Source organism: Hydra vulgaris, chromosome 11, assembly GCF_038396675.1.
Source record: "Hydra vulgaris chromosome 11, alternate assembly HydraT2T_AEP".
Lineage (NCBI taxonomy): Eukaryota > Metazoa > Cnidaria > Hydrozoa > Anthoathecata > Hydridae > Hydra > Hydra vulgaris.
Genome location: NC_088930.1, coordinates 53,690,721 through 53,715,826, shown reverse-complemented (window position 1 = coordinate 53,715,826; position 25,106 = coordinate 53,690,721). Strand labels below are relative to the sequence as shown.

General features: G+C 26.7%; 1 protein-coding gene across 2 annotated transcripts; it reads right to left on the bottom strand.

Annotated features, from left to right (window-relative positions):
* Window positions 1-1,289: 1,289 nt before the first annotated feature.
* LOC100200148 (tRNA N(3)-methylcytidine methyltransferase METTL6) lies at window positions 1,290-24,851 on the bottom strand. Of its 2 annotated transcripts, none has more exons than XM_065809202.1 (6): window positions 24,752-24,851; window positions 19,670-20,070; window positions 19,394-19,525; window positions 19,137-19,307; window positions 2,060-2,201; window positions 1,290-1,959 (listed from the first exon to the last, which is right to left on the bottom strand). In XM_065809202.1, exons 2-6 carry the CDS (start codon window positions 19,898-19,900, stop codon window positions 1,820-1,822), a joined length of 816 nt encoding a protein of 271 aa, XP_065665274.1. In that variant the 5' UTR covers window positions 19,901-20,070; window positions 24,752-24,851; the 3' UTR covers window positions 1,290-1,819. The 2 variants fall into 2 exon arrangements, with proteins under 2 accessions (XP_065665274.1, XP_065665275.1); XM_065809203.1 differs by lacking the exon at window positions 24,752-24,851 and adding an exon at window positions 23,971-24,026.
* Window positions 24,852-25,106: the final 255 nt, after the last annotated feature.

The window sequence follows — 25,106 nt, the reverse complement described above, 5'->3', positions numbered from 1 at the left end:
AGTGATATAATATCTGATCAGATAACTGTGACTCTAAGCGATATAATATCTGATCAGACAACTGTGACTCTAAGTGATATAATATCTGATCAGACAACTGTGACTCTAAGTGATATATCTGATCAGACAACTGTGAGTCTAAGTGATATAATATCTGATCAGACAACTGTGAGTCTAAGTGATATAATATCTGATCAGACAACTGTGAGTCTAAGTGATATAATATCTGATCAGACAACTGTGACTCTAAGTGATATAATATCAGCACTTACGCTTACCATTAGCCACTTTATTACTTTTTAAAAATGTTAAATTTTAATCGTAACAGAATGTTAAACTTTTTTCTTCTCAACGCAACGAAAAGTAGATAAAACAGGATTTAAAAATGAGAAGCTTTATACACTTCACCAAGATAACAAGACATTAAAATATAAAAGGGATTTTATAAAACAGATGGGCAAATTTACGAAACTTTTTTACCCCAAAATTCTCTTCAACTAAAGTCTAAAAACTTTGATTTTTGGATAATCAAAGAATAATATAGTTAACATTTTTTTACTCCGTTTAAAAATTTAAAGCAATTTGAGAGCCTTAGAATATTAGGTAACTAAAAAAAGAAAAGCTTACCCCGGCACTACCAATAATGTTGCAGTGTAAAATAAGATATAATGAAAAAAGATTTAACTTTTTATTTAATTGAAAAGAAATTTCCTTACTATTTAAATAGATGAAAATCAAATGAAAATTATTTTCAAAAAATTAATTAAAAAAACTTAAAAATGAAGTAACCCTGATGGGTTAAAACTTTTGAGTTAAAACTAAACACAGAGCAGCTACAATTAATCAAAAGAAGAAATCACAAATGAGTTAAATTATAAAAAATGAGATACAGTTGAGTTCAACAATATTTGAAACTGAAGTTGTGTTGACGAACTTTAAGTTAAACGTCGCTCGTTGACGTTAAATTTGGCGTAGACTAGATGACGTAAGACAAATATACAATTATGAGTTAAAACCTAATTAATGCAAAAACAAATCAGATTTTGAAATTCCGCGATAATATGAGTGCATGCTTTTGTAAAACTTATTTGTTTCCATAACTACAAGAAAGGTTTTAGTACTTTTACTAAATAAAAACAAAGATTTTTGTTTTCTTTTGTATAAGCTCTTTTTGTTTTTGTAAACGATAATGTGGAATAGGGAAGGAAAAAATGGGATCGGGGTCAAGGTTATATGGGGTTATAGGGTCATAAAATGGGGTTATATAAAATTAATTATATTACAAACAATTATTTAAAATCATATTATAAATGAGTCATTCATAGTTAACATTATTCGTAGTTACTACTTATAAAATTATTAAAAATAAAGTTTTTTTTTTTTTAAGAGTTATTTAAAACGTTTAACGCATTCAAAGTAACTTACTGTCTTAAACTTCTTAAAAATTCAATTATGAAAAAAATATAACGACAATTACAAAAAGAGTTGATTCATAATAAAAATGGCAGAAGATCCAGTCAAAGTTATTATTAGATCTAACGAATTGATTTTCCAGGAACAAACTCGCACTCAACTTTATTTTACATCAATATTTGCACAAGGCAGTCAATTAACTTTCAGTTGCAACACCAACCAACGCCTAAAATTAAAACTTCGTCACCAGATCTGCTTTTTTAAAAATAGTTTTTGAAAATAATTACTTTGATATTTTCACGATTTTTCAATCGGTTTTCACAAAATCGGTTAAATTCAACGCCGTACCGACAAACTTATCAGCATCGTCAAAACACATTGTTTTCCACAAATGAAAACTATTTATTTAAAATAATTTGGTAAATTTTCCTTGCACAAAAATTCTAGGTACATCTATACCTTCTTTTTTATTTATTGTTCTTCGATGTATATATGTATTTTCAACAACTTCGTAATCACATGATGTAAATAACTCAAATAACTTATCTAATTTTTTAATAATAATAATATAATCAATAAATATCAAAAAAATATATAAAATCCTATATATTTTTGTAAAAAATTATATCTTTATAAAAAAAATTACCTGTCGAAAAGTAATAGGCGCGAGTTCCGTCCTGTCTTACATAAAACCTATCATCAAGTTTATGGCCAGGCCCAAATCGTAACATTGCATGATCATATAGACCATAGTCACGAAACAATACTATTCCACCTGGCTTAAGTACCTAAATAATACATACATACATTCATAGTGTGTTTGCAAGTGAAACACACAGATATATATATATATATATATATATATATATATATATATATATATACACATACATATACATATATAATTCTAAAACAAATTCCAATTTCAATTAACAATAGGCTAAACCAAAACTCTTCTAATGAAAATATTTTTAACTCCTCTAAACGCGTTTATGAAGATGCCCTTAAAAAAAGTGGCTTTCAAAATTTCGAGCTAAAATTTGAAAAGAAAATTGCAAAAAAGCGTAATAGAAATAGAAACATAATTTGGTTCAACCCCCCGTACAGCAAAAATGTTTCAACAAATATTGGTAAAATTTTTCTAAAATTAGTAGACAAACATTTTCCTCCCTCTAATAAATTACATAAGATTTTTAACAGAAATACCATTAAAGTAAGTTATAGTTGTACAAAAAATTTAGAAAGAATTATAAAAGGCCACAACTACGCGTTAATTAGTAAAAATGAACATATAAAAGAAAAAAACACTGATTATTGTAATTGTAAACAAAAAATAGATTGCCCTCTAAATGGAAAATGCCTTTCGAAAAATGTAATTTACAAGTGCATTGTTTCCTCACAAAACAACCCTGATAAACAATATATTGGCTTAACCGAAGGGGAATGGAAAAAACGTTATGCCAACCACAAACAATCGTTTAAACACAAAAAATATTCAAAAGAGACTATGCTGTCAAAATATATTTGGGATTTAAAAGAAAAAAATAAAAATTTTAATTTACAATGGTCTATTCTAAAATCTGCCCCTGCCTATAATAACATTTCCAAAAAATGTATGCTATGTTTGCAAGAAAAATTTGAAATAATTACTCATTTGAATCAAGAAAATTTATTAAATAAAAAATCTGAATTAATTTCTAAATGTAGGCACGAAAATAAATACCTCTTAAAAAATTATAAAAACAAATGACCAAATTAAACTATCCCCATTCCAAAGAAAATTATTTCATAATTACTTTCTGTAACTTCCCGTTAACAAAAAAATATAGTAATTAAAAATTTTTTATAATAATTTATAACTTCCTGTAAAATATTTTTTCTATAAATTGAATTTTTTTTGAGATTTAGTAACTCTTCCTGATGATCCAGCGATGGTGAAACTCCGAGTCGAAGATAAAAGTTAGATAAGTGTTTTTTACTAATTAATTATTGCTCTGTTCTTTAAGAACATTGAGCACTCTATTTGTAAAATACACTAACATAATTTACATATATATATATATATATATATATATATATATATATATATATATATATATATATATATATATATATATATATATATATATTTATATATTTAAAATATTAGGACATTTTCTAATTTTATAACAAGAGAAAGATGGTTTTAGATTTTTACACTAGAAAAAGTAAAAAGAATTGCAATCTTTTAACTCTTTTTTTCTTTTAATTTAACTTTTTGCAATGTTAATATAAAGTTGTATTAATCAATTGAAATTAAATTTAGATATTTTTATCCCCAAAACTTTGCGGTACATAAACACTTGTTTATTTATTAGAAATACTTTTGTATAAACATAAACACTTGTTCATTCAAAATAAAAATAACATAAAACTACGTTAAAACTACAAAATTATTTATTGCGATAAAGTTTTTGGATTGTTTTAGAAATAGTTTAAAGAAAATGATATCAGTTAATAAAATATCTTTGTACAGTTAAGGTAGTTACAATGGCGTTCGTGATATGTTCAATAGCTACGCCTAAGTAATAAGTTAAACAGCTTTTGAATTTAAAAAATTTAGATATTAATGATTCATACAAGAAATTCGTCAATTTTTATAATAGAGAACATTAATTTTTATTATAACAATTACAAATAAAAATGTAAAACAAAAAAAAAAAGTAAAAATTAACTCATGAAATGTAAAAGGCAATATTGAACCAAACTATTTATAAACTATTTATAATTAGGAAATTTTTTAAAATTTTTTTTTGAAAAAGCTTTTAAAGCTCAGTTTTCATCAAGGAAACCAATAATAATTAATAACCAATAATAATTAACCATTTTAAAAATAAAAACAAACATATGTGATGACCCTCACCATAAATAAACATATGAGATGACCCTCACGATAAACAAACATATGTGATGATCCTCACCATAAACAAACTTATGTGATGAACCTAAATTTTTACCAGACAAAATTTCAATAAAAGTCACTAAATCCATCTAAAAGTACAGAAGTTCACTCTTATTCCTTAAAAAAATGTGTGGATGCATTTTTACTTTTTTTGTCACTTATATAAGTTTTTTCAAATTTCATTTTTAATCAATTATATAATAATGTATGTCAATATAGTTAAATGCAAATATGATACTATCCAAAAGCGGAGTTAAATCAAATTCAGCAAGCTTCCAACAAGTATCATTTATGTCAGTTATAAGCAAAGTAATGGAATGTATTTTAAAAGCTACATTTATGTTGTATCTACAAAAAAAAAATCTTTTGTTTAAGGAACATCATGGATTTTTTTATACAAACCTTCTGGAATCTATAAATTAACACATGCATCAGAACAAAAATTAGCAGTAGATATTGTATTCTTAAATATATCAAAAGTTTGCGATTCTGTGCCACATAACAGAATCTTAAACTAAAAAGTATGTGGTATACAAAATAAATCACTTAGATGGTGTAGAAATTTTTGTGTAACAGATTTCAACATGCTGTTTTTAATAGAGAGTTTTCAAATTAGTATCCAGTTACAAATAGTGCAATGAATCATACTTGCAGAATGGTTCATTCATCATTAAATTATGATTATATTATTCGCTAAGAAAAAGGCAGAAAGAATCCCAGTCAGCCTTAGGGTAGTAGTAAGATGCTAGTGCGTTGTAGTGAGATGATAGAGTGAGTCTGAAGAAGAGGTGCGAGATTGAAAATTTATAGAGATAATTGCATAGCCAACAAAAAATTGATCATCACATTAGGAACCACCTAAGGAAGAAAAAGAAGAAACGGAACACAAGGTAGAATCAGAGACAAGATACAAATCAAAGAGTAAAGTTAAGTGATTAGGGTTGTCTGGAAAATGAGTCACTAAATCAACTATCTGAGTAAAAGATAAAGAAACGCAGAAGTTGTGGGCTTTAGTGCCAAGAGGGTCAGTGGTGTTGGAGCCAAGCTATTTAGTGTAATAAGCATTAAAATCTCCAACAACAATATTGGCAGAGGGGTAAAGAGAAAGGACATGGTCAATTTGATTACATTTAAAAGAGTGTAGTCTTGAGGAGAAGGAGAACAATAAAGAACAAAGAGAAAGGTGATAGAGTGAAAAGGTGCTAAGCAGAAGCGCAATAAAGAATAGTCAAAGAATTCAAACCTGATTTCACAACAGATGAATTGATGCATATGTAAACCCCCAAGATAATCTTGTGATTATTGGAGTATTAGCAAATCAAAGGATAATAACCATCAACACTAAGTGCAAAAAAAAGAAAACAAGATTCAGAATCAGCTTTTACAAATGTTAATAGTAAAATATACTAAATAAATTAGACCTTTGTATAATAATATAATAATCTTTAACCTAATATTTACTTTTATTAAAAAAAACAGTAATTATAATAAATTTAAAATATTTAATAAAATAAGTTTAAACATTATCTAAAATCCATCAGTCAACTTCTTTTTTAAAATTGTTTCAAACATCATCTAAAATGTATCAGTTGATTTCCTTTCTATAATTGTTTATAACTGCAGTTACTCTGCCACCAATGTCATTTCAAGCAGACTTACCATAGCTTGCAACCACTTTACCATACTTGCAACCAATTTTGAATTTCAAATGAATAATTATTCATTTGAAATTCATAATTGGTTTACATGATTTTCAAAACTTTGGAACCTTTTAACTTTTTTAGGAATAAAAGCAATTACGAATAACTATGAAAAAAGTGATTACAAATGACTACAAATAATTGTTAAATAAACTGTTTTTGTAATCTATAACCAAAAAAAAAAGATTTGTATAACAAACATATCAAAGATATTTGAAGATGGTATCTTGAAACATTTAAAAAATAAATAAATCAAAAAAAATTGTTCAGGGCACTTGTCTTATAGTGTTTTAAATAAATTTTTTTGGAGAAGGAGAAGGGGGAAAAGGTTTTTTTGGAAAAATAATTCTTGTCCCAATTTTGAGCCCACTCTGGTACAACTAAAGTAGCATTAATGCAAGTTTAATATTAACTTCAAAAAGAACAAAGAATGATTTAAAAATTAGACATTGCTAATATTACTATAAATAAATTTTTATTGATTTAGGAAACAAATTATATACATTTGTATAGTGCTCAAAATTTTCTACATGGCAGATTTAAATATCATCTAAAGATGATATTTAAATCTGTCAGGAGAAAACTTTCTGTGTATCAAATTTCAGGTTGATACCTGAAATTTGATACACAGACAGTTTTGTTCATTAAATATAGCATAAAATGCCAAAAAATCAATTTTAAGTAAAATAAATAAGCAAAATTAAAACGTGGATATCTCAAGAACAATAATGAGCTAATATTAATATAATATTAAAAATCTTATGAACAGAGTGTTCATAAGCCTTTTATTATTATGGTACAAAAACTAAAAAAAAAGAAAAAAAAAAGTAGCATATGCCTGTAGATTTATAACGTAATGACCTGTAATGACACATAAAACATAAATTTAAAACAAAATCCATTGATTATTACAATTGTATCCAAACAAAATAATAGAGTAAACTGAGATAAGAGTAAACGGTTTAGCTTCAAATTCAAATATTTTTTTAAATTAAAAAAATTTCATGTTTATTTTATTGTTTTAAAGATAATTTTTTACGTTATATAAATATATAAAAATTAAGAAAAAATATTTTGAAAATCTTTAAAAAAATCAATTTTTATGAAGAAAAAAAACGTTTCCTTTTCCCTTAATAATTGGGGAAAAGTTGTTTCATCGACAGAAGCAGGTTCGCGGCATTTTTTCATGCAAAAAAACTCTTCACCAACTTTATATTTTTTGGGTAAGCACGATCAAAAAACCCATTTGTTTTGAGTTGGCAATGCCTCTTTCCAAACTCTGCAACACTTTTTGCACATCTTGATGCCTTTGTCTTGTCTCGGTTTTTTTGAATGTTGCACTTGCTGAGTTTCATCTGAAGTTTCACTGAAGTGAATTTTGCGTTTCTTTAATTGCTTTGACATTTTGGCCTCATTGTCTTGCTTTAGTTTCTTGAGCACCTCAGATGCACTTAGACACTGGCCTTCAACTCTCGGAATGCTGACTCTTTCGGGTTATTAGCGTGTCAATATGGTGGCGTTGTAAAACATTTTTCAAATTGCCTTAGAGTTTTTCTGTGAAGTGTTGCAACATTTGATACGTTTGAGCAGGAGTCACTGGTGTTGTTGGTAAATTTTGAAGTTGGCAAATTGTTGAAGTTTGATGCTGACTGATGTTAGATGATGATATAGGCTGGGATGAGGATGATGAAGCAGGCTCGGCTGAGGATGATGAAACAGACTTGCATGAACATGATGAAACAGACTCAGTTGAGAATGAGGAAGCAGACTTGGATATAGATGATGAAGCAGGCTGAGATGGTACTTGAAATGTTTGACCTATAAATTATTTTGATTGATCAATTTTGCTAATATTAAGTGGGAACAAACCAGTGTTTTGAAATCTAGTGATTATTTGTGTTCGTGTAAATGCGTCACCGGAGCTAAAAAATTTTGCTAGTAGAATGGTACCAGTAGCGTTGACTCAATTACTGACTGTGTAATTAATTTTTGTTGTTGTTATCAACCAATTTTAAAGGGCATTTAGCATCGAGCCTGCAAATTATATGCTGTTTACCTTGATCACCTGAAAATCTAAGTTGTTGTACATCTATCACGTGATTAGACTTGTTGTGCACACGCTTTAAAGAGCTGCCTTTGGTATATTATATGCCTTTGAAGCTTTACTGAGTGATATTTCGCCTTTTTTGATTTGTTCTACTGCAAGTTGCAATTGCTTTTTATTGTAAGTTGTTTGCGTTTGTTTTTATGTTTTAAAAGCTTAACCACACTCATCTGAATGCATAAGTGCGAACAATTAGCATGTTTACTCTTCCCCCGAAAAACATTTATATTGGTTTTTTGCTCAGAACTTTTTTACGAAACTATCAAATTCAATTTTGAAAAGAGAATCTTGATCGCCATTAAATTTTCTACAAAACGGTCTTTTTTGTTTAGTAAAATTTAATTTTAGTTTTGGGAGTTTTAAAGTTGATTTTTTAGAAAAAAAAACTTTTTTTTTTACAAGGGTGAGAACTTTGAGGTTTGCTAAGGCAAAATTAAATTTAAAAAAATAATTTTTACACCTTTAGATAGAGCACAAAATTCTCTACAAAATGGTGCCTCGCATTTTTAAAGATTTTTTGTTTTAACTTTCAATAAATGCAAAAAAAAACAAAATTGCTCAACCGTTCAATTTTTTTTTTCATTTACTCTTACCCCAGTTTACTCTATATAACCATTAATTTGTAATTTAAATTCACAGAACTAGGAACACAATTTAAAATTCAACTTTTTAGAAAAACCAAAGTAAAAACAATTTTTATTTTACACACTTGTTAAATATTATAAGGTAAAAAATACATAAATAAAATTCTCAATCTGGTTTTGACCGCTATTCAAAATTTCTGATCCGGTACACCCCTAAAATAAATGAAGAGTTTATTTTCAAAACACAGAAAGCGCCATTTTCAAAAAAACGTAGAAATTGCGTGGTTTATTTTTAGTTCATAAGGACCTAACAGACATTGTGTCAAAATATATGCTAAGCAAAGTGTAACCCTATATTTTTCTACTTCTAAAAAACATTTATTTTCAAAACACGGTATGGAATTTTTAATTTATTGTCAAAGTGCGGTAATTAATTGTGACCGATCCGTGGCAAATGTATATTACTTCAGTGCAAGCGCAAACCTTGTAAAGTTGCATTAATAAAATGGCAGATTGCGATGGACAAAATTAATGCGTTATCTAATCTCCTTTTTTCACATAGAAAAAAAGATACAATGCTTGAAACAAGAAAAAAGAAAAGCATTTCTTCATTCTAGTGTTTGTTTATACTTTCATACTCTGTTTGTTTAACTGAACTGATTATAGAATGATGATGGAAAATATATCAAAAATACAAATTATATTAATGAGTTTATATATATTTGTTATCTGTTTCTTTTTATGGAAAGCATTCAATAATAATACTTATTTTTTGTTTGTTAAATCGACAATTCCTTTATTGCAAAGAAAATGAGGCTAATGCAGTGTTTCATTTTTAAAATTTTATTTCATTAAAAAAAATAAGGATGATGTTTGATGTTATATTAATTGTCCATTAATTCTAAACAGACTTAAAAATATATGCGGAAATAAAAAATTAATGACCTATGAAGATAAGGGAAATGTTTTAAAAAATTTGATCATTTTCCAATGCATCAACTCTTTGTCTATTTTTATATGCGTGCTATGGATAAAGCAAGAAATAAGCATAGTTGATGCTTCTTTCCTTAAAAAAGTAATATTTAAAAAATCTGATCATCATTATTACAACTACATTATCACTATTTTTTAAACTTTAAAATTAAATATTAAACAAACAAAAAAGATATTATGGTTTATTGTCTCATATTTAACTCTCCGAAATAAATTTAAATTCACTATTATGAATTTTGAAACATAATAGTTTACATTACTTTAATAGAACATTGTTTACATTCACAATATCATTAAAATATAATTACCAAACATTAAATATACAGAGTTATACAATATGTTAAATAAAATTAATTGTTAAAAGTTATTTAGGTCTTTTAAAGTTTATAAACTTTCCTTAATATCTTCATAAAATGGATATACCGAATTTCGCTAATAAGCTGTAATTGGATATACAGCATTTTAAAAGTAAATGCAAATTTATAGACAAATAATATATATATTTTTTATTTACCAATATTTCAATTATTAACATTATTACATTATTATACAATTATATATACATTAAGCAACAATAATTTTTCCCAATATACAAGAAATGATTGTGTGGCAAAAAAAGTCAATTATTTCAAAAATGGATATACCGCATTTTGAAAATACACTCTTCATATATATATATATATATATATATATATATATATATATATATATATATATATATATATATATATATATATATATATATATATACATATATATATATATATATATATATATATATATATATATATATATATATATATATATATATATATATATATATATATATATATATATATATATATGTATATATATACTACTGACAAATCCAGGATTTTTCTGGTTTGAGATAACTTTCACACATGGAGCAAACTCCAAATATTTGTATGTTTATACTTATGCCCAATAATGAGGATTTGCAAAAAATTGTGATGATTGGAGGATGTGAATGAAAAAGCCATATGACTTTATCTCCCTCCCTCCCCATCACAAACATGAGGGGTGTTAAGTTAATAAAATATTTTTTGTACTATTCTCCACTGGACTTATATTCAACGAAAAATTTCAAGTTTCATAGTATTATCTTTCAGCGTTAGAAAATTATTACCATATAATGTTTAAACCCCCTCAATTTGAGTGGGTTACAAATTTTATATGGTCATAATTTTCGAACGCTGAGAGATATTACTATGAAACTTAAAATTTATCAATGAATATAAGTCTAGTTGAAAATAGTATAAAAAAATACTTTATCAACTTGTTGTCATTCACGTGAGGGGATGAAGTCAAAGGGCTTTTTTGTTCCCAGCCTCCAATTATGGCAATTTTTTGCAAAGCTTCATTATATTACAGAATAACTGTTTAAAATAAAGAACTACTTCTAGGCTTACCAAGTTTCTAGTTATTATATCAAAAAAACTCTTATGGAAAAAACGCTTACAATCCATTTAAAGCATTATCTTAGTTAAAATGAATAAATTGCAAAATTTCTCATCAGAAATTTCAAATCACAAAATCAGAAAACTTTAAAGGAGAAACAACTTAACACATTGAGCACAGAAGACCACTATACTCGTCGAACGAAACTCTCCTTGTGTACAGACAACGAGTATACTCACTTGAGTTTAAATGCTAATAATTTTTTAATAACTTTCTAAAAGTGCTTTTAAATTTTGAATTAAACATCCATCAGGTAAGTTTTTACATGAACATATATTTGTCAATATTACACTTTAAATATTCATACTTAAAGGGATCCCCAAGTGCCAAGACAAGTTGTGTTCATATCATAGATAAACAATAGAAAATAAGTTAAAAGTTAATAAAACTTTCCAAAACAAATTATTGAATGAGATATTAACAAAAGTATTTGTTATTTTGCCATTATACTTTCGGTTCAGAGCCTAATTTTAGACTATCAAATCTGCATAGTTTTTTCCGTTCAAAAAATATCTGGTTTCAATAATAAATGTTTTTGCTCACCACAGAGTTTTTAAACTCAGTTCAGATTTACACAATCAGATTGGGTTTTCCTCTTCATATTTAGTTTGCGTTATAAAAAACATTTGCTGTAGCATATTTTTGTTTTTGCTTCAACATAAAGTTAAGTGTTTAAGTTAAATAAACTAGTATAATAAAAATAATAATTAAGCAAAGTGAACTTTAAAATACACAAGATGAATATTTTTCTTTTAAAATATGTAATCAATTTTTTGTATATAAATCACTAAGTACAATATAATCTAACATGGTTAAATTTTGTAAGATTTAAAAACTTTTATTTTTTTAATAAATTGAGGAAACCATTTTAAAAATAACTTTATATATATTTCTAACTTATGTTTATGATAATTTGTATTTCTAATTCAAAAAATCGTTTTCAAAATGATCTAATATATATTTTTCAGATATATATAAAATTGAAAAACTTGAATCTTATATTTTTGTTTAACCACCTAAGAGGAAACCCCTGCAATATAAATTTTAAGAAACTTTTTGTATTGACATCAAATATAAGAGCATTAATCTTGATTTAAAAAATAAAAATAGTCAAAGACCAACCTTAACTTTCCTTTGCCAGAAACAAAATGGTGTTAAAAATTAAAAAGATCTTTGTTAATATCTCATTCGATAATTTGTTTTGAAAAGTTTAATTAACTTTTAATTTATTTTTAATGTTAATCTATGATATGAACTTGTCTCGGCACTTGGGGATCCCTATATGACACAATCTAAAACAGGGATCAATACAAAGAGTTAGTTGATCAGCGCAGTATTTGCAGTATCTTGTATTTCTCTTTACTTGATTTTTTTATAAACTGCTTACATTTCTTTTTAGTTTTTATTTTTCTTCCATTTTATGGAATTGTCAATGGGTAATGGAAACTTGCATTTCCAGGTTTTTTGGGACCAAAGGTCTTGCAGATGGTTTTACTTTTTGTTCTCCAATAAAACTTTTCATCTTTTTCATTTTTTCTCTTAAAACTCAACAAGATGGCAAAACTCTTAAAACTCAACAAGATGGCAATACACATGTTCCACAAATGGTAACTTTTACCATTTGTGGAACATGTGTATTGGATATGGTAAACCATCTCTTTTTTCTTTCCTTTTGCAAAATGTAGCATCATTTTGGGACCTCCAAAAACCTCTTATTTCATTAATTTTGCAATTTACAGTAACTCTAAGTTCCATTTTCTGACTTTCTTGAGAGTCTCTGCAATTTATTCCAATAAATTTTTTAATCTCATCGAGATTGATATCTTTCGATTGGATCCATAAAGATCTACGTTGTAATGGTCTTACTGCATTAATAACCTGTCAGCATATATATTTATTTTCTGTAACAAACTATTCAGTAAGTAATCTGTCAGTTACATATCAAATAAAAATATTAGAAGTGCATTCTTAGAAACACCCAGATTCAATCCAGGGATTTTGTTAAAAATACCTGGATTTAATCTGGATAACTTTTGATATTTGGTGGATCTTCTAACCAATCAATACTTTAGTAATCCTCACTTATTGTGTCGTTATTTAGTGTAACCAAGTCGAGTCATTTAATTAATGGTTAACTTCTATAACCTCCCCTAGTTTGCATTCTACCTCTTGTTCAAAGACTTATGTTATTTCCACCTCATGTACATGCGCATCCTTGTAATTGAGAATTAAGATTAGGAACAGCAAATACAGAAATAGTCCCTCCACAATAACCTTGATTTGGATCAGAGTCTAATTCAGAACAAGATATCCTTGTATCATTACTAAAATCGTCATTATCGAAAGAATCACATTCGATAATGTTTGAAGGCCTCTGCGACATTATATCTACAAGCCATTATATCTGTATTACAAAACAGAGATTAAAAAATCAAACCATTAAAATTATATTTGAAACTATTATATATAAAATTATCTATTAAACAATAAAAAGAAAATAACAATTAAAATTAATATAATAATAAAGTAAGTAAATAATAAAATAATAAAATAATAAAAAAATCTGAAAAAAAGGTGTTACCTTATGTAAGCTTTACAGTTACTTGAAAGGAAAAAAATATTTTTTGGAAGTAGTTCGTAATTTACACTGAACTTCAATTTTATTGAGTTCTAACAGTAATAAAGCAACTCAAATGGGTTTTTTGCTGATGAGTATACTGGTTTTCCATACTCTGTATTAAAATTTCATACACACTACGGAAAATGAGTATACTTGCCACGAGTATATTCATTTTCCATAGTGCGCATAAAATCATGTTCCACACTATGTTTGACTATGTACTCTTTCATCAGTCAATAAAAATTAAAAATACCATTTTTATAGCTTAAATTAAATAAAAAAATATTTTTGAGAGTAAATATTTGGTTTGAGAGTAAATATTTGGTTTGAGAGTAAATATTTGGTTTGAGAGTAAATATTTGGTTTGAGAGTAAATATTTGGTTTGAGAGTAAATATTTGGTTTGAGAGTAAATATTTGGTTTGAGAGTAAATATTTGGTTTGAGAGTAAATATCTGGTTTGAGAGTAAATATTTGGTTTGAGAGTAAATATTTGGTTTGAGAGTAAATATTTGGTTTGAGAGTAAATATTTGGTTTGAGAGTAAATATTTGGTTTGAGAGTAAATATTTGGTTTGAGAGTAAATATTTAGTTTGAGAGTTTATAGTGTCAATTATCCGCCGTATTTTAGCTACAATCACTGAATATCGCTCCATACACAACGTGTTAAGATAATAATAACAATAAGACTGAAATAAAATTCATTTGTTAATAAAAACTAACTTAATAATTCTTTTCTTCTTATTTTCAAGTTCTTCAATTTGTTTTTCTAAAAATCAATCTCTTGTTTAGTTTCGATACTTTTTCTTTTTATTCAATTTTATTCCTTAGCGTAACTCAGGTCATTTTTTTTTTTCTCTGCATGTTCCATACACTCTGTAATCTCTTTTTCCAAGGTTGCATTTTTTTGCAACCTTAACTTTTTGATTTAATTTTGTTATGTCAGCTGTGATATACATCGCTTTTTGTTCTTGGTCTGTTTTCTCTCTCTCCTTTTTAGCATTATCCAACTCAATTATATATTTTTAATGGGCTGATTGAAAAGCTTTGACCAAAGGTGATTTCGACTATGTGCGGTTTTAAATCATTGGCAATTAGATGGTCCTTTACGATTCTCAGAGAGATAATACTTAAAGGTGTCATGTTTGTTTTAATAGAATAACTGTTTATGCTAAAATCATACTCAAGAGCAGCCTGGTCGTGACAAAGTGCTAAAATTAATTTAATGCCAAAAGATAATTCAATATTCTTTTTCAGATGATGTAGTTCTTCATAAACAGAAAATCCTGCATTAAGCTTTTCATCAGGTAACATATTGGTCAAAGTCATTGGACTTGTGTGTCAAAAACATCTAGTTTTTTGACACACAAGTCTAATGTCTTTTGTTTTTGTGTAATTAACTCATTAGAGTCAGAAAAGACAGATGGTAAAGAACTTTTCTCTTTTGGTTTTGCAAAGAATCTTTTCATTTTTCTTAATTCTATATTGTGCAAAAGAGCAAATCTTTTACATGATCTGTCAAGGCAGAGCATCCACTTGAAGAGAGTTCTAATAATCTTTTACATGATCTGCAAATCTTTTACATGATCTGTCAAGGCAGAGCACCCACTTGAAGAGAGTTCTATTGACCTGTGGCAAACCACAAATCTTGCTTTAGTATCATCTTTAAGATCTTTCTTTAGCCAATCTCTAAAGTTATCATCGCTCAACCAGTCATCTTTAAATTGTCTTTGATGCTTCACTTTTTTAACCAATTCCATATTTATAATAACAATACTAATCTTTATTAAAGATATAAAATTTTAAAAGGAATAAATGTTAGTAAGATTTAAAAATCTTCAAAAACCAATAACTAAACACAAATTAAGCTACTAAACAGCAATTTAAACAAAAATTCTAGTTTTTCCGGCATCAATGTTGCTTAAAGCATTAATTTCCAGTTTTTCCAGCATGTTGTTTAAAAACAGCCTTTTTTCCAGATTTTCCAGCAGAGTGGAGCCTGTTTTAAGTTCATTTAATTTTTTAGTTTGTTTAATAAAGTGTTTTGCTGAGTTAGTTTGATTAACATAAGTTGTAATGTTATATCAGCTGCATAAAGATTAACATCTTTGCAACACAATGCTTCTACAGCAACTTTTAAAGGCTGCAATGCTGGTATTATGTTTGATAATTTGCCAATATCATTTTCATCACATGTGATTGTAGACTCTACATCAAAATAAGACTTTTTGTAAAGGATTTGTAACTTTATAAGAATACTACAACATTGTTATTGCTACTCAAATGGGTTTGAGCGTTCAAAAGTTTCTTACTCAATTCCCTTTTAATATTTTTCTGCAGTATTTCATTTTTTGTCAGTGATTGGCAAAATATTTTAACAATTTTGCAAATCTTTTTTATCAACAGACCAATATTTGCATGTCTAATAATTAGATCAACGCTAGTTTTAAATAATAGTTCTTAACTACCCACATCTTCTTCCTTGTTGTTAGAAAAATATTCTAACAAGATTAACTTTATCATAAAGAACCTTGATAATTGCCGATTGAATGCCTCGCACTAAACATAATCGATGATTAACGCTAATAAACTTTCTATTTTCTTCATTACCAATGCTCCATCTGTCAGAATCGAAACCGCATTTTTCATCTAAACGACCAATTTATCCATGACCTCTAGCAAGACCCAGACTCCAAAACACATGTAGATTTACATGTGTTTTGGAGTCTGATTTACATATAATGGCTTTTTTTACAGAAGTCCACTCATCTAATGTGATGCCAAACCCTTCACCTTGATTAGCTCACTGTTTTGGCGTAATTTAGCTGCATATTCATTCACAATTTTTCAAATCGTATTTGGAGACTTTGGAATATTAGCATAACCATTAGTAATTAACAGTATTCTTATATCGTAAGATGCACAAAATTTAATAAATGGTACACCATCTTTGGCTGTTAATTGCACAACAACTGAACTAAGCAAATAATCAGCTTTTATATAATTCATAAAATCTTACATAAATTTGATTAGATCTTCATATAAGCGCTTCATATAAAATTTATTGCAACAATTTTATTTTGCTCAAGTAGCTGGGATAGTTAAGGTAAACAAATAAATTTTCAGCTAAGAAAAATATTTAACGACATTATTAAGGTCAATAATGATAACTTAATCTAGAAAAAAGGACAACAAATTTTGTTCTTGTATTTGATGAAAAATTGTGAACTAAAAACTCTAAATTATGCATTGTGAGTGGCCTTTTTTTGGCATTCTCCGTTGTTTGTACTTTTTCAAACTCCCTGAATTAATCACTACTCTACTAAACAGTTAACATTATATCTTGTTTCTCTTCTTTATTATGAATGGATTTAACAAACTCTGGCACAAGCTTAATCGCCTATTCAGAGCATTTGTTAACTACATATAGTAAACAAATTCAATGAAAGTTTTAAATTGGTCAAAAATAAATAAAGGAAAATTTAGACAAGGTTTATAATTGTATTTACTCAAATTTAACAGACTATAAATAACACAACAGACAGAAATAAACCACAAGTTCTTAACAACCAACTGTGACAAGCTAGGCAGTTTCTCCTGGGTGAAGTCTAGATCTTTTAGAAGGAGTGGATTTTCAGACATCTCATAGTGTGTAGGAACAGGTTGTGAGAAAAGAACTTTTTCATCTTTTTCTTTCTCATCATCTTCAACTTCTTTATTTGCAAGACATAATGGAATCAAGGTTTGATCCAAATACCACGTATGACTCTCAATTAATTTCAATATTACTTTTACTCCCTCTAGTACATCATTAGTTCCTAGATCATAAGATTCTAACCAATTTTTATACTGGACCAAATGACAGTATACATAATACAATATAGACTTAAAAGACTTATAGTTTTGCCATAAAACATGCATGGAAAATTAATCCTGCAGCATAAACATTAAAGCTTATGTCATATAGACTTAAAATACTTATAGTTTTGCCATAAAACATGCATGGAAAATTAATCCTGCAGCATAAACATTAAAGCTTATGTCTGGACATAAGTAGGTGAGTGTAAGTTATACTTGATCTTTATAATCATTTCTCGAAAATACTAAATTGGCAAGTGCATATTTGCAAAATTGAACAGTTTCTTCTATAAGTTTGATCCTTTTGTTGCTCAGTAAATGTTTAATATTGGAATCTTCTTTCTTCAATCTTTTTCATCTTTCAGCAATATGCCAAATAATTTGAATCAAATGTCATTTTACGTTTTGTCATTTTGGCCACGTTGTGCAGAAAGCTATTAACCTACTTATATTTGGTTTTAAGATAAATTATTTAGAAATTTATTTTGATCTTTCAAAATTCTGTATTTGTAATAAGATCTTAAATAAAGTTGTTCCTCAATTATTGAGGAACTTTATTTAAGATTTTATTACAAACTTTTAGGCAATTTAAACTCAATGCAACTCAATAAAAATTATGAAAAGCAGCTGGTCATGGTGGAAGCTTTCATACATGAGGCATATAACAGGCTGTATCTTCTAATTAGTATGTTTTTCAATCTCTGCTTAAGGTACAGTTATTTACGATACAAATTCTATGAATCCTACATTATTTATTTAGTAATGTATTAAGTGGCCGACCTAACACTGAGGTAAAGAATTACAGAGCTATTGTAGTAGCCCCAACTTTTTCGAAAAATATTTGCAGAAAACAAATATACCAACCTAGAACATTATCAGTTTAACTTTATGCATATGTTTTTACAATTTTATAACAAATAATTTTTGAATATAAAAAGTATTGTAGTGTCATGTACATGGGGTAGGAACTGCAGTTATTAACAATAATATAATTTTGCCTGTAGGCTTAGTTTAAAAAAATGCTTGTTACATGTGCTAAAAGAAACATCACTACTGATTTGAATAAGAAAACATTAGATTAATAGTCTGTTATAAAAATTGTTAATATACTATTAACATTTGACTATGTTTGTTCAAACCCTAACACTAAAGAATCAATACTGAAAAAAAAACATGCATGTTATAATTAAATTAATTCAATAAAAAAAAAACATATTTATACATTTTGCAACTACTTTCACTAGTAATAGTCTATGCAATTAAAAAACTAACTTTAAATACATGCAAATACATAACAACAACAAAAATATAATAAAATAAGTATTTTATTATATTTTTGTTGTTGTTATGTATTTATTAATAAAAATTTGTTGAAATTTCTTTTCAACAAATTTTTCTAAAAATCTTAATTTAAAAGCTTAAAAAAATAATAATAAACCACATACTCTATGTACATTTCGTAAAACTTCTTTCATTTTATCAGGATGAACAGCAGAAAGCACAAATATCATCAGTGCTATGTCAATAGACGCTTCAGGTACAAATGAACAAAGATCATCTTTGGTCACATCAGATTGGAAAGCTAGACATCGAGACAGTTCATAAAGCTTGTGAGCCTAGATGTTTAAGACTTCATAAATACACCGAAAATGTTTGTGATTCTTTTTTCTTTTATATTTTACAAAAACAACTCATAACTCACTTTTACATATTCAATTGCTCTTGAAGAAAAATCACAAGCATAAACAAAAACATTTTTGTTTTCTTCAATTAATGGAAAAATTGCATTTCCGCAACCACAACCAACCTCTAACAATTTTTTGTCATTTAGTTTCTAACGCAAACAAATTTTATTGAAGTATTTAAAAAACGCTTATTGTAACAGAAATAAATATTAAAATGTACTATTAATATATCATAAAAATATTTTTATAATTAATATATAATGAATTTTATAATAATACATAATTAATTTAACCTCAGAAGTTATTTCATCAAACTCTCGAGTTGTCCAATGTCGATCTTTAAAGAATTTTGTTGAATTTCTTTTATAAAATAAATCCCAATTTTTTTGAGCATTTATTTCTAGTTGAATTTGTTTATAATTTGATACAAGATTTTGATCACAAGCAAGTTTTTTAAATTCTACTTCGCTAAGGGTTTGATCATCTTTTGTTGAAAATCCATAAACCTCATTTTCAAAAATCATTTGTTAATTTAAATGTTGATCTTGTACCTTATTTTTATGATTATTAATAACAATGGATTCAAACCACTTCAATGGATTCAAACTCTTTCAATGGATTCACCACTTTCATGGATTCAAACCACTTCAAGCTTTCCTTTTCTTTCTTGTTCTTTTAATAGTTTGAATTATTTCTAAACAATTATCATTCAAAAAATAAAAATCCAAAATTAGGGTACTTGTTAATTTACTTGTTAGGGTACTTGTTAATTTAATTACAAAATATGTAATATATCTACAAGAACATATATATAAGTTATATATGTACATGTTATCATAATATATATAATATATATATATCTTATCATATAAACATATATATATATATATATATATATATATATATATATATATATTTATATATATATATATATATATACATACATATATACATACATAAATATATATATATATATATATATTATATATATATATATATATATATATATATATATATATATATATATATATATATATATATATATATATATATATATATATATATATATATATATATATATATATATATATATATATATGATAAGATGTACTTATATGACTTATAGATATGTACTTGTATAAATATTACATATTTTATATATATATATATATATATATATATATACATATATATACATACATATATATATATATATATATATATATATATATATATATATATATATATATATATATATATATATATATATATTATATATATGATAAGATGTACTTATATGACTTATAGATATGTACTTGTATATATATTACATATTTTATATCATAGATTATATATATTATATAGTTCTATACATTTTTGCATTTGAGTTTTGTTGCGTCACTTTTAATTACTTTTGACTTTTGTCCAACATTTCCATGTTGTCAGAAAGTTAAAACCATTAATTTAATTACAAGTTAATCGTTTTTTAAAAAAAACGCAAAAATGCAAATTTAATTGACCAGAATGTTTTTAAAACATTTTGAATGTTTTTGAAACATTCTGAATGTTTTTAATAATATAAACAATGTTTTTATTTTTTTTACTGTAAATCATGCGTGGACTGTTGCTACATCAACTATTTTATAGCTTGACTTGCAAGGGAGTGCTGCTACATTGACTGAAAAATAGCCTGACTCGTAACAGAGTGCTGCTACATTGACTGATAAATAGCCTGACTCGCAACGAAGTGCTGCTACATCAATTATCTTATAGCCTACTTGTAAGTGAGTGCTGCTACATCGACTGAGGGTTTGGTTGGGGCAGGCAGTCTAACAATTAAAAAAAAAAATTTTATATATATATATATATATATATATATATATATATATATATATATATATATATATATATATATATATATATATATATATATATATATATATATATATATATATATAACATGTAAAAGTGGGACAAAAAATTGAAATTTTTCAGTCACCCTCTTTCAAGATTTCTTTCAAATTTGAACCAGTGGTACGTATCAATATAACAAAAAAAAAGTTTGAGTTCCCAAATCCAAATGGTTCAAAAGTTATGACATTTTGAAATTCAGCCTAAAACGCCCTATTTTTTTCCACTTCTGCAATTAAGAACTTTGTAGAAGTACATTTAATTAAATAATTTAAGATCTAGTGGAAGAATGTGGCTAAAAATTGGTACCTGACCATTTTTGAGGGTACTGAATTCAAAAATGTAGATAAAACAGTGAAATTTAAATTTTTTGATAGTTGTTTTTTTATTTTAAAATGGTTAGTCAAATTTTTTGCTCTGTTACCATGGGTTGCGCTTTCATTAATCTAGACTTCCTTGTAGAATGCATGAAAGAAAAACTTAAGGTTTCTAACAGAAGGCAGCAACTTCAAATTTTGACATTAACCCCAAAATCATGGTCGATCAGAAAAGCAGCAAAAGAGTTATCAGTTTTCAAACACAAAATTCAAAATGCAAAGTTTTTACGCAACCAAAAAGGCATCATAGCATACCCTGATGTGGTTGAATGGCATCGAATCAGTAAAGATGTTATAGAACTTGTAAAGCTTTTTTACTGTAACGATGAGTATTCAAGGCAAATGCCAGGTAAAAAAGACATTCTAAGTAATGGGAAAAAAAATAAATGTCAAAAAAATTGATTTTGTGTAACTTAAAGGAGCTCTGTGTGGCATATAAGACAAAGTACCCAGGCCATAAAATTGGATTTTCTAAATTTTGCAGTCTTTGGCCTAAATGGTGCATCCTTGCTGGTCCAAAAGGTACGCATTCTGTTTGTGTGTGTACAATACATCAAAATGTTAAATTAATGTTGAGTGCTATAGGCCTTGAAACATCTTACCATGAAATCATTGAAAAGATTTTCTGCAGCAGAAAATCTAAAGTTTGCATGATTCACCGATGCAATAGTTGTCCTGGCATACAGGCTACCCAAAATTATTTCCAGCAGTATCTCACACAAAATGATGATCCAAAAGAGCAATATGACAGCGATGAAAATGAACAGTCAGTGGATTTCAAACAGTGGACAAAAACAGATAGAACTGAACTATTAACAGTAAAACTTCCATTAAATGAATTCATAGAGCTCCTGTGGGAAAAACTTGATAATTTACTTCTCATTCATTTATAGCAAAATCACAATCTAGCTATCTAAAGCATCTCAAAGAAACAATTAGTATTAATGAGACTATTGTACTGGCAGATTTTGCAGAGAATAACACTTTTGTAGTACAAGACAAGATACAGAGTTGCCATTGGAGCAAGAGTCAATGTTCCCTTCATCCAGTTGTCATCTATTACAAGAAAGTGAAATCGGAAATATCTTCTTTTTGTGTAATTTCAGATGATTTGAATCATGATGTTGGATTTATTAATGAAGTTATGCATGAAACCATTAATCATATAAAAACTCATCTTTGTCCCACAATTACAAAAATTCATTATTTTTGTGATGGCTGTGCAGGGCAGTATAAAAACTGCAAGCATTTTTACAATTTTACAAATTTTGTCACCACGCTCAAGATTTTTCTTTCCATTGCATCTGGAATTTCTTTGCAACAAGTCAAATCTCCATGCGATGGAACAGGTGGCACTGTTAAAAGGCTTGTTGCAACAGCTAGCTTGCAGAGTCCAACCACAGGTCATATACTGTCTTCTCAAGCAATGTTTGAATACTGTCAAAAGTCAATCAGTGGGATTACGTTTGTGTATGTCACTGCTGAAGAAATGGAGCTAGTAAGAAACAAACTTACTAATAGATTTTTAATAACAACCACTATTCCTGGGACAAGAAGTTTCCATCAATTTATACCATCTTCTCATTTAATTATAAAATTGAAAAGGGTATCCGATGATGATGATTTTGCTCTAATATTTGACTTCCTCAAAAAACAAAAATATGAAATTATTAAAACTGACAATGCTATGATGTCACAATACCTATTTTGCAAATACGACGATTTTTACTAGCTTGGTCAAAAATTTTATTTATCGAGCTTTTGTCTACATAGGTGTTTTGGAACTTTTCTTGTTTTTATGATTTATTGACTCATACAATTTACAGCTTTTAAAATCTTCGCCAACTACTTTATTGCCTGATGTTGATAATGAAGTTAAATTGCTAAAGTATTTAAGTAAATCTAAAGTAAAGCAAGTGTTTACTGATAATCAGGGGATTATGTTAAAAAAATTATATCAAATCATTCTTAGGCATTAACTATAAAAAACATTGAAACAAAAATAAAAAAGTTACATATGAACATATGAATACTGGATTATGATAATGCAAAAAGAAGGAATGATTGCAGATATCCACCAGAATTGGAAAAACACAAAATTTTTAACAAGGTTAACAGTATGAAACAGTATAAAACAGTTACACAGGTTTTATTAAACACAGGTTTTATTAAACAAAAAGTTGACTTATGTTAAAAAGGAATCTTTTGAAATTTTTTTGTCAAAATATTTAATACTTATGTTGAGATTTTGAACAAATGTCTAACCAAAAATATTTGTAAAAATTACAAAAATTAAATTAAGTCACCTCCCTAGGAAAATACCAGAAAAGTAACTAAATTAAAATACCAAAGTCAATCCAGAGTTTGCTAAAAAAAAAAATTAATTTATGAGTCTAAAATTTTACAACATTTTGCTAATAAAATACAGAAAAAAAAGTTGCTTCGAAAATATATCTAAAAATATAATCTAAAATATAAAATATATCTATTGCTCAAAAAATAAAATTGATTTATTTTATATATTTATAATATTAATTTACAGCTGGTAATATAATTAAATCATTTGAAACAACAAGTTTGTGGCCTTTAAATATATTGGCCTTTTTAGAAAATGTCACATAAGAACACCAATGAATGAATATAACAAAAACTTATGAAAAACGACGCATCATTACAAAATAACTTGCCATATTTAACTCTGAAATGTTTTCTCTTATGCGTCTTTTTAAATAATTCCAACAATTAAAGACAGACTTCTAAACACATATGACTAGTATAGTAGAAATAAAAAAAAAAATAGTTCTCATGTGAAGAACTATTTTTATATGAGAACTATTTTTTTGAGCAAAAAAGGAAATAGTTTAGCATTTATTGTTTTTAATGGTTTCGATATTATTAAAATTTTCAAAAATTGCTGCAATTTTTAAATCAGTGACTTCAGAAAAAACAAAAAGAACTGTTATTACAGTAATTTAAAATATATTTTCTAACTTCTTATAACCAGTTATTTTTTTTCACTTTGTGTAGAAAAAAAGCATAAAGTAAAACCGGGTCAAACCGCACACTTATCAATAAAAATTAAATTACCTTTTTTTTTCTTTTTCTTTTTGTTAGATAGGTAATAAAAAACTGCATAGGATAATATAAATATATGTTAAAAAAATAATAATAAAATTATCTAAAATGTTAAATGTAAAGAAAAAAAATTGTGCGGTTTTAGGCGACATTCTGATAAAACCGAGCACTTGAGAAAACATTGAATTTTTTAAATTTTAACTCTTTTTTTATTCTTTTTTTTAACACAACTTATATTTAAAGAAACTATATTTAAGTTTTTACATTTTTTGCAACCAAAAAATTTAATTCCAACTACACATTTCTTTGGTAAACATGTTTCTTTGCACAACCGTTTCCGACACATCCAGAACGGTTGTGCAAAGAA

What these genes read in the sequence shown, in the direction of transcription:
- LOC100200148 (XM_065809202.1), bottom strand. Translation starts at nt 19,900, where the DNA reads ATGATTTTTGAAAATGAGGTTTATGGATTTTCAACAAAAGATGATCAA. An exon ending in TTTTACGAAATGTACATAGA is followed by an intron (nt 2,202 to 19,136) that starts GTATGTGGTTTA and finishes TGTATTATTTAG; the next exon opens with GTACTTAAGCCAGGTGGAAT. An exon ending in CGCCTATTACTTTTCGACAG is followed by an intron (nt 1,960 to 2,059) that starts GTAATTTTTTTT and finishes TTAAAAAATTAG; the next exon opens with ATAAGTTATTTGAGTTATTT.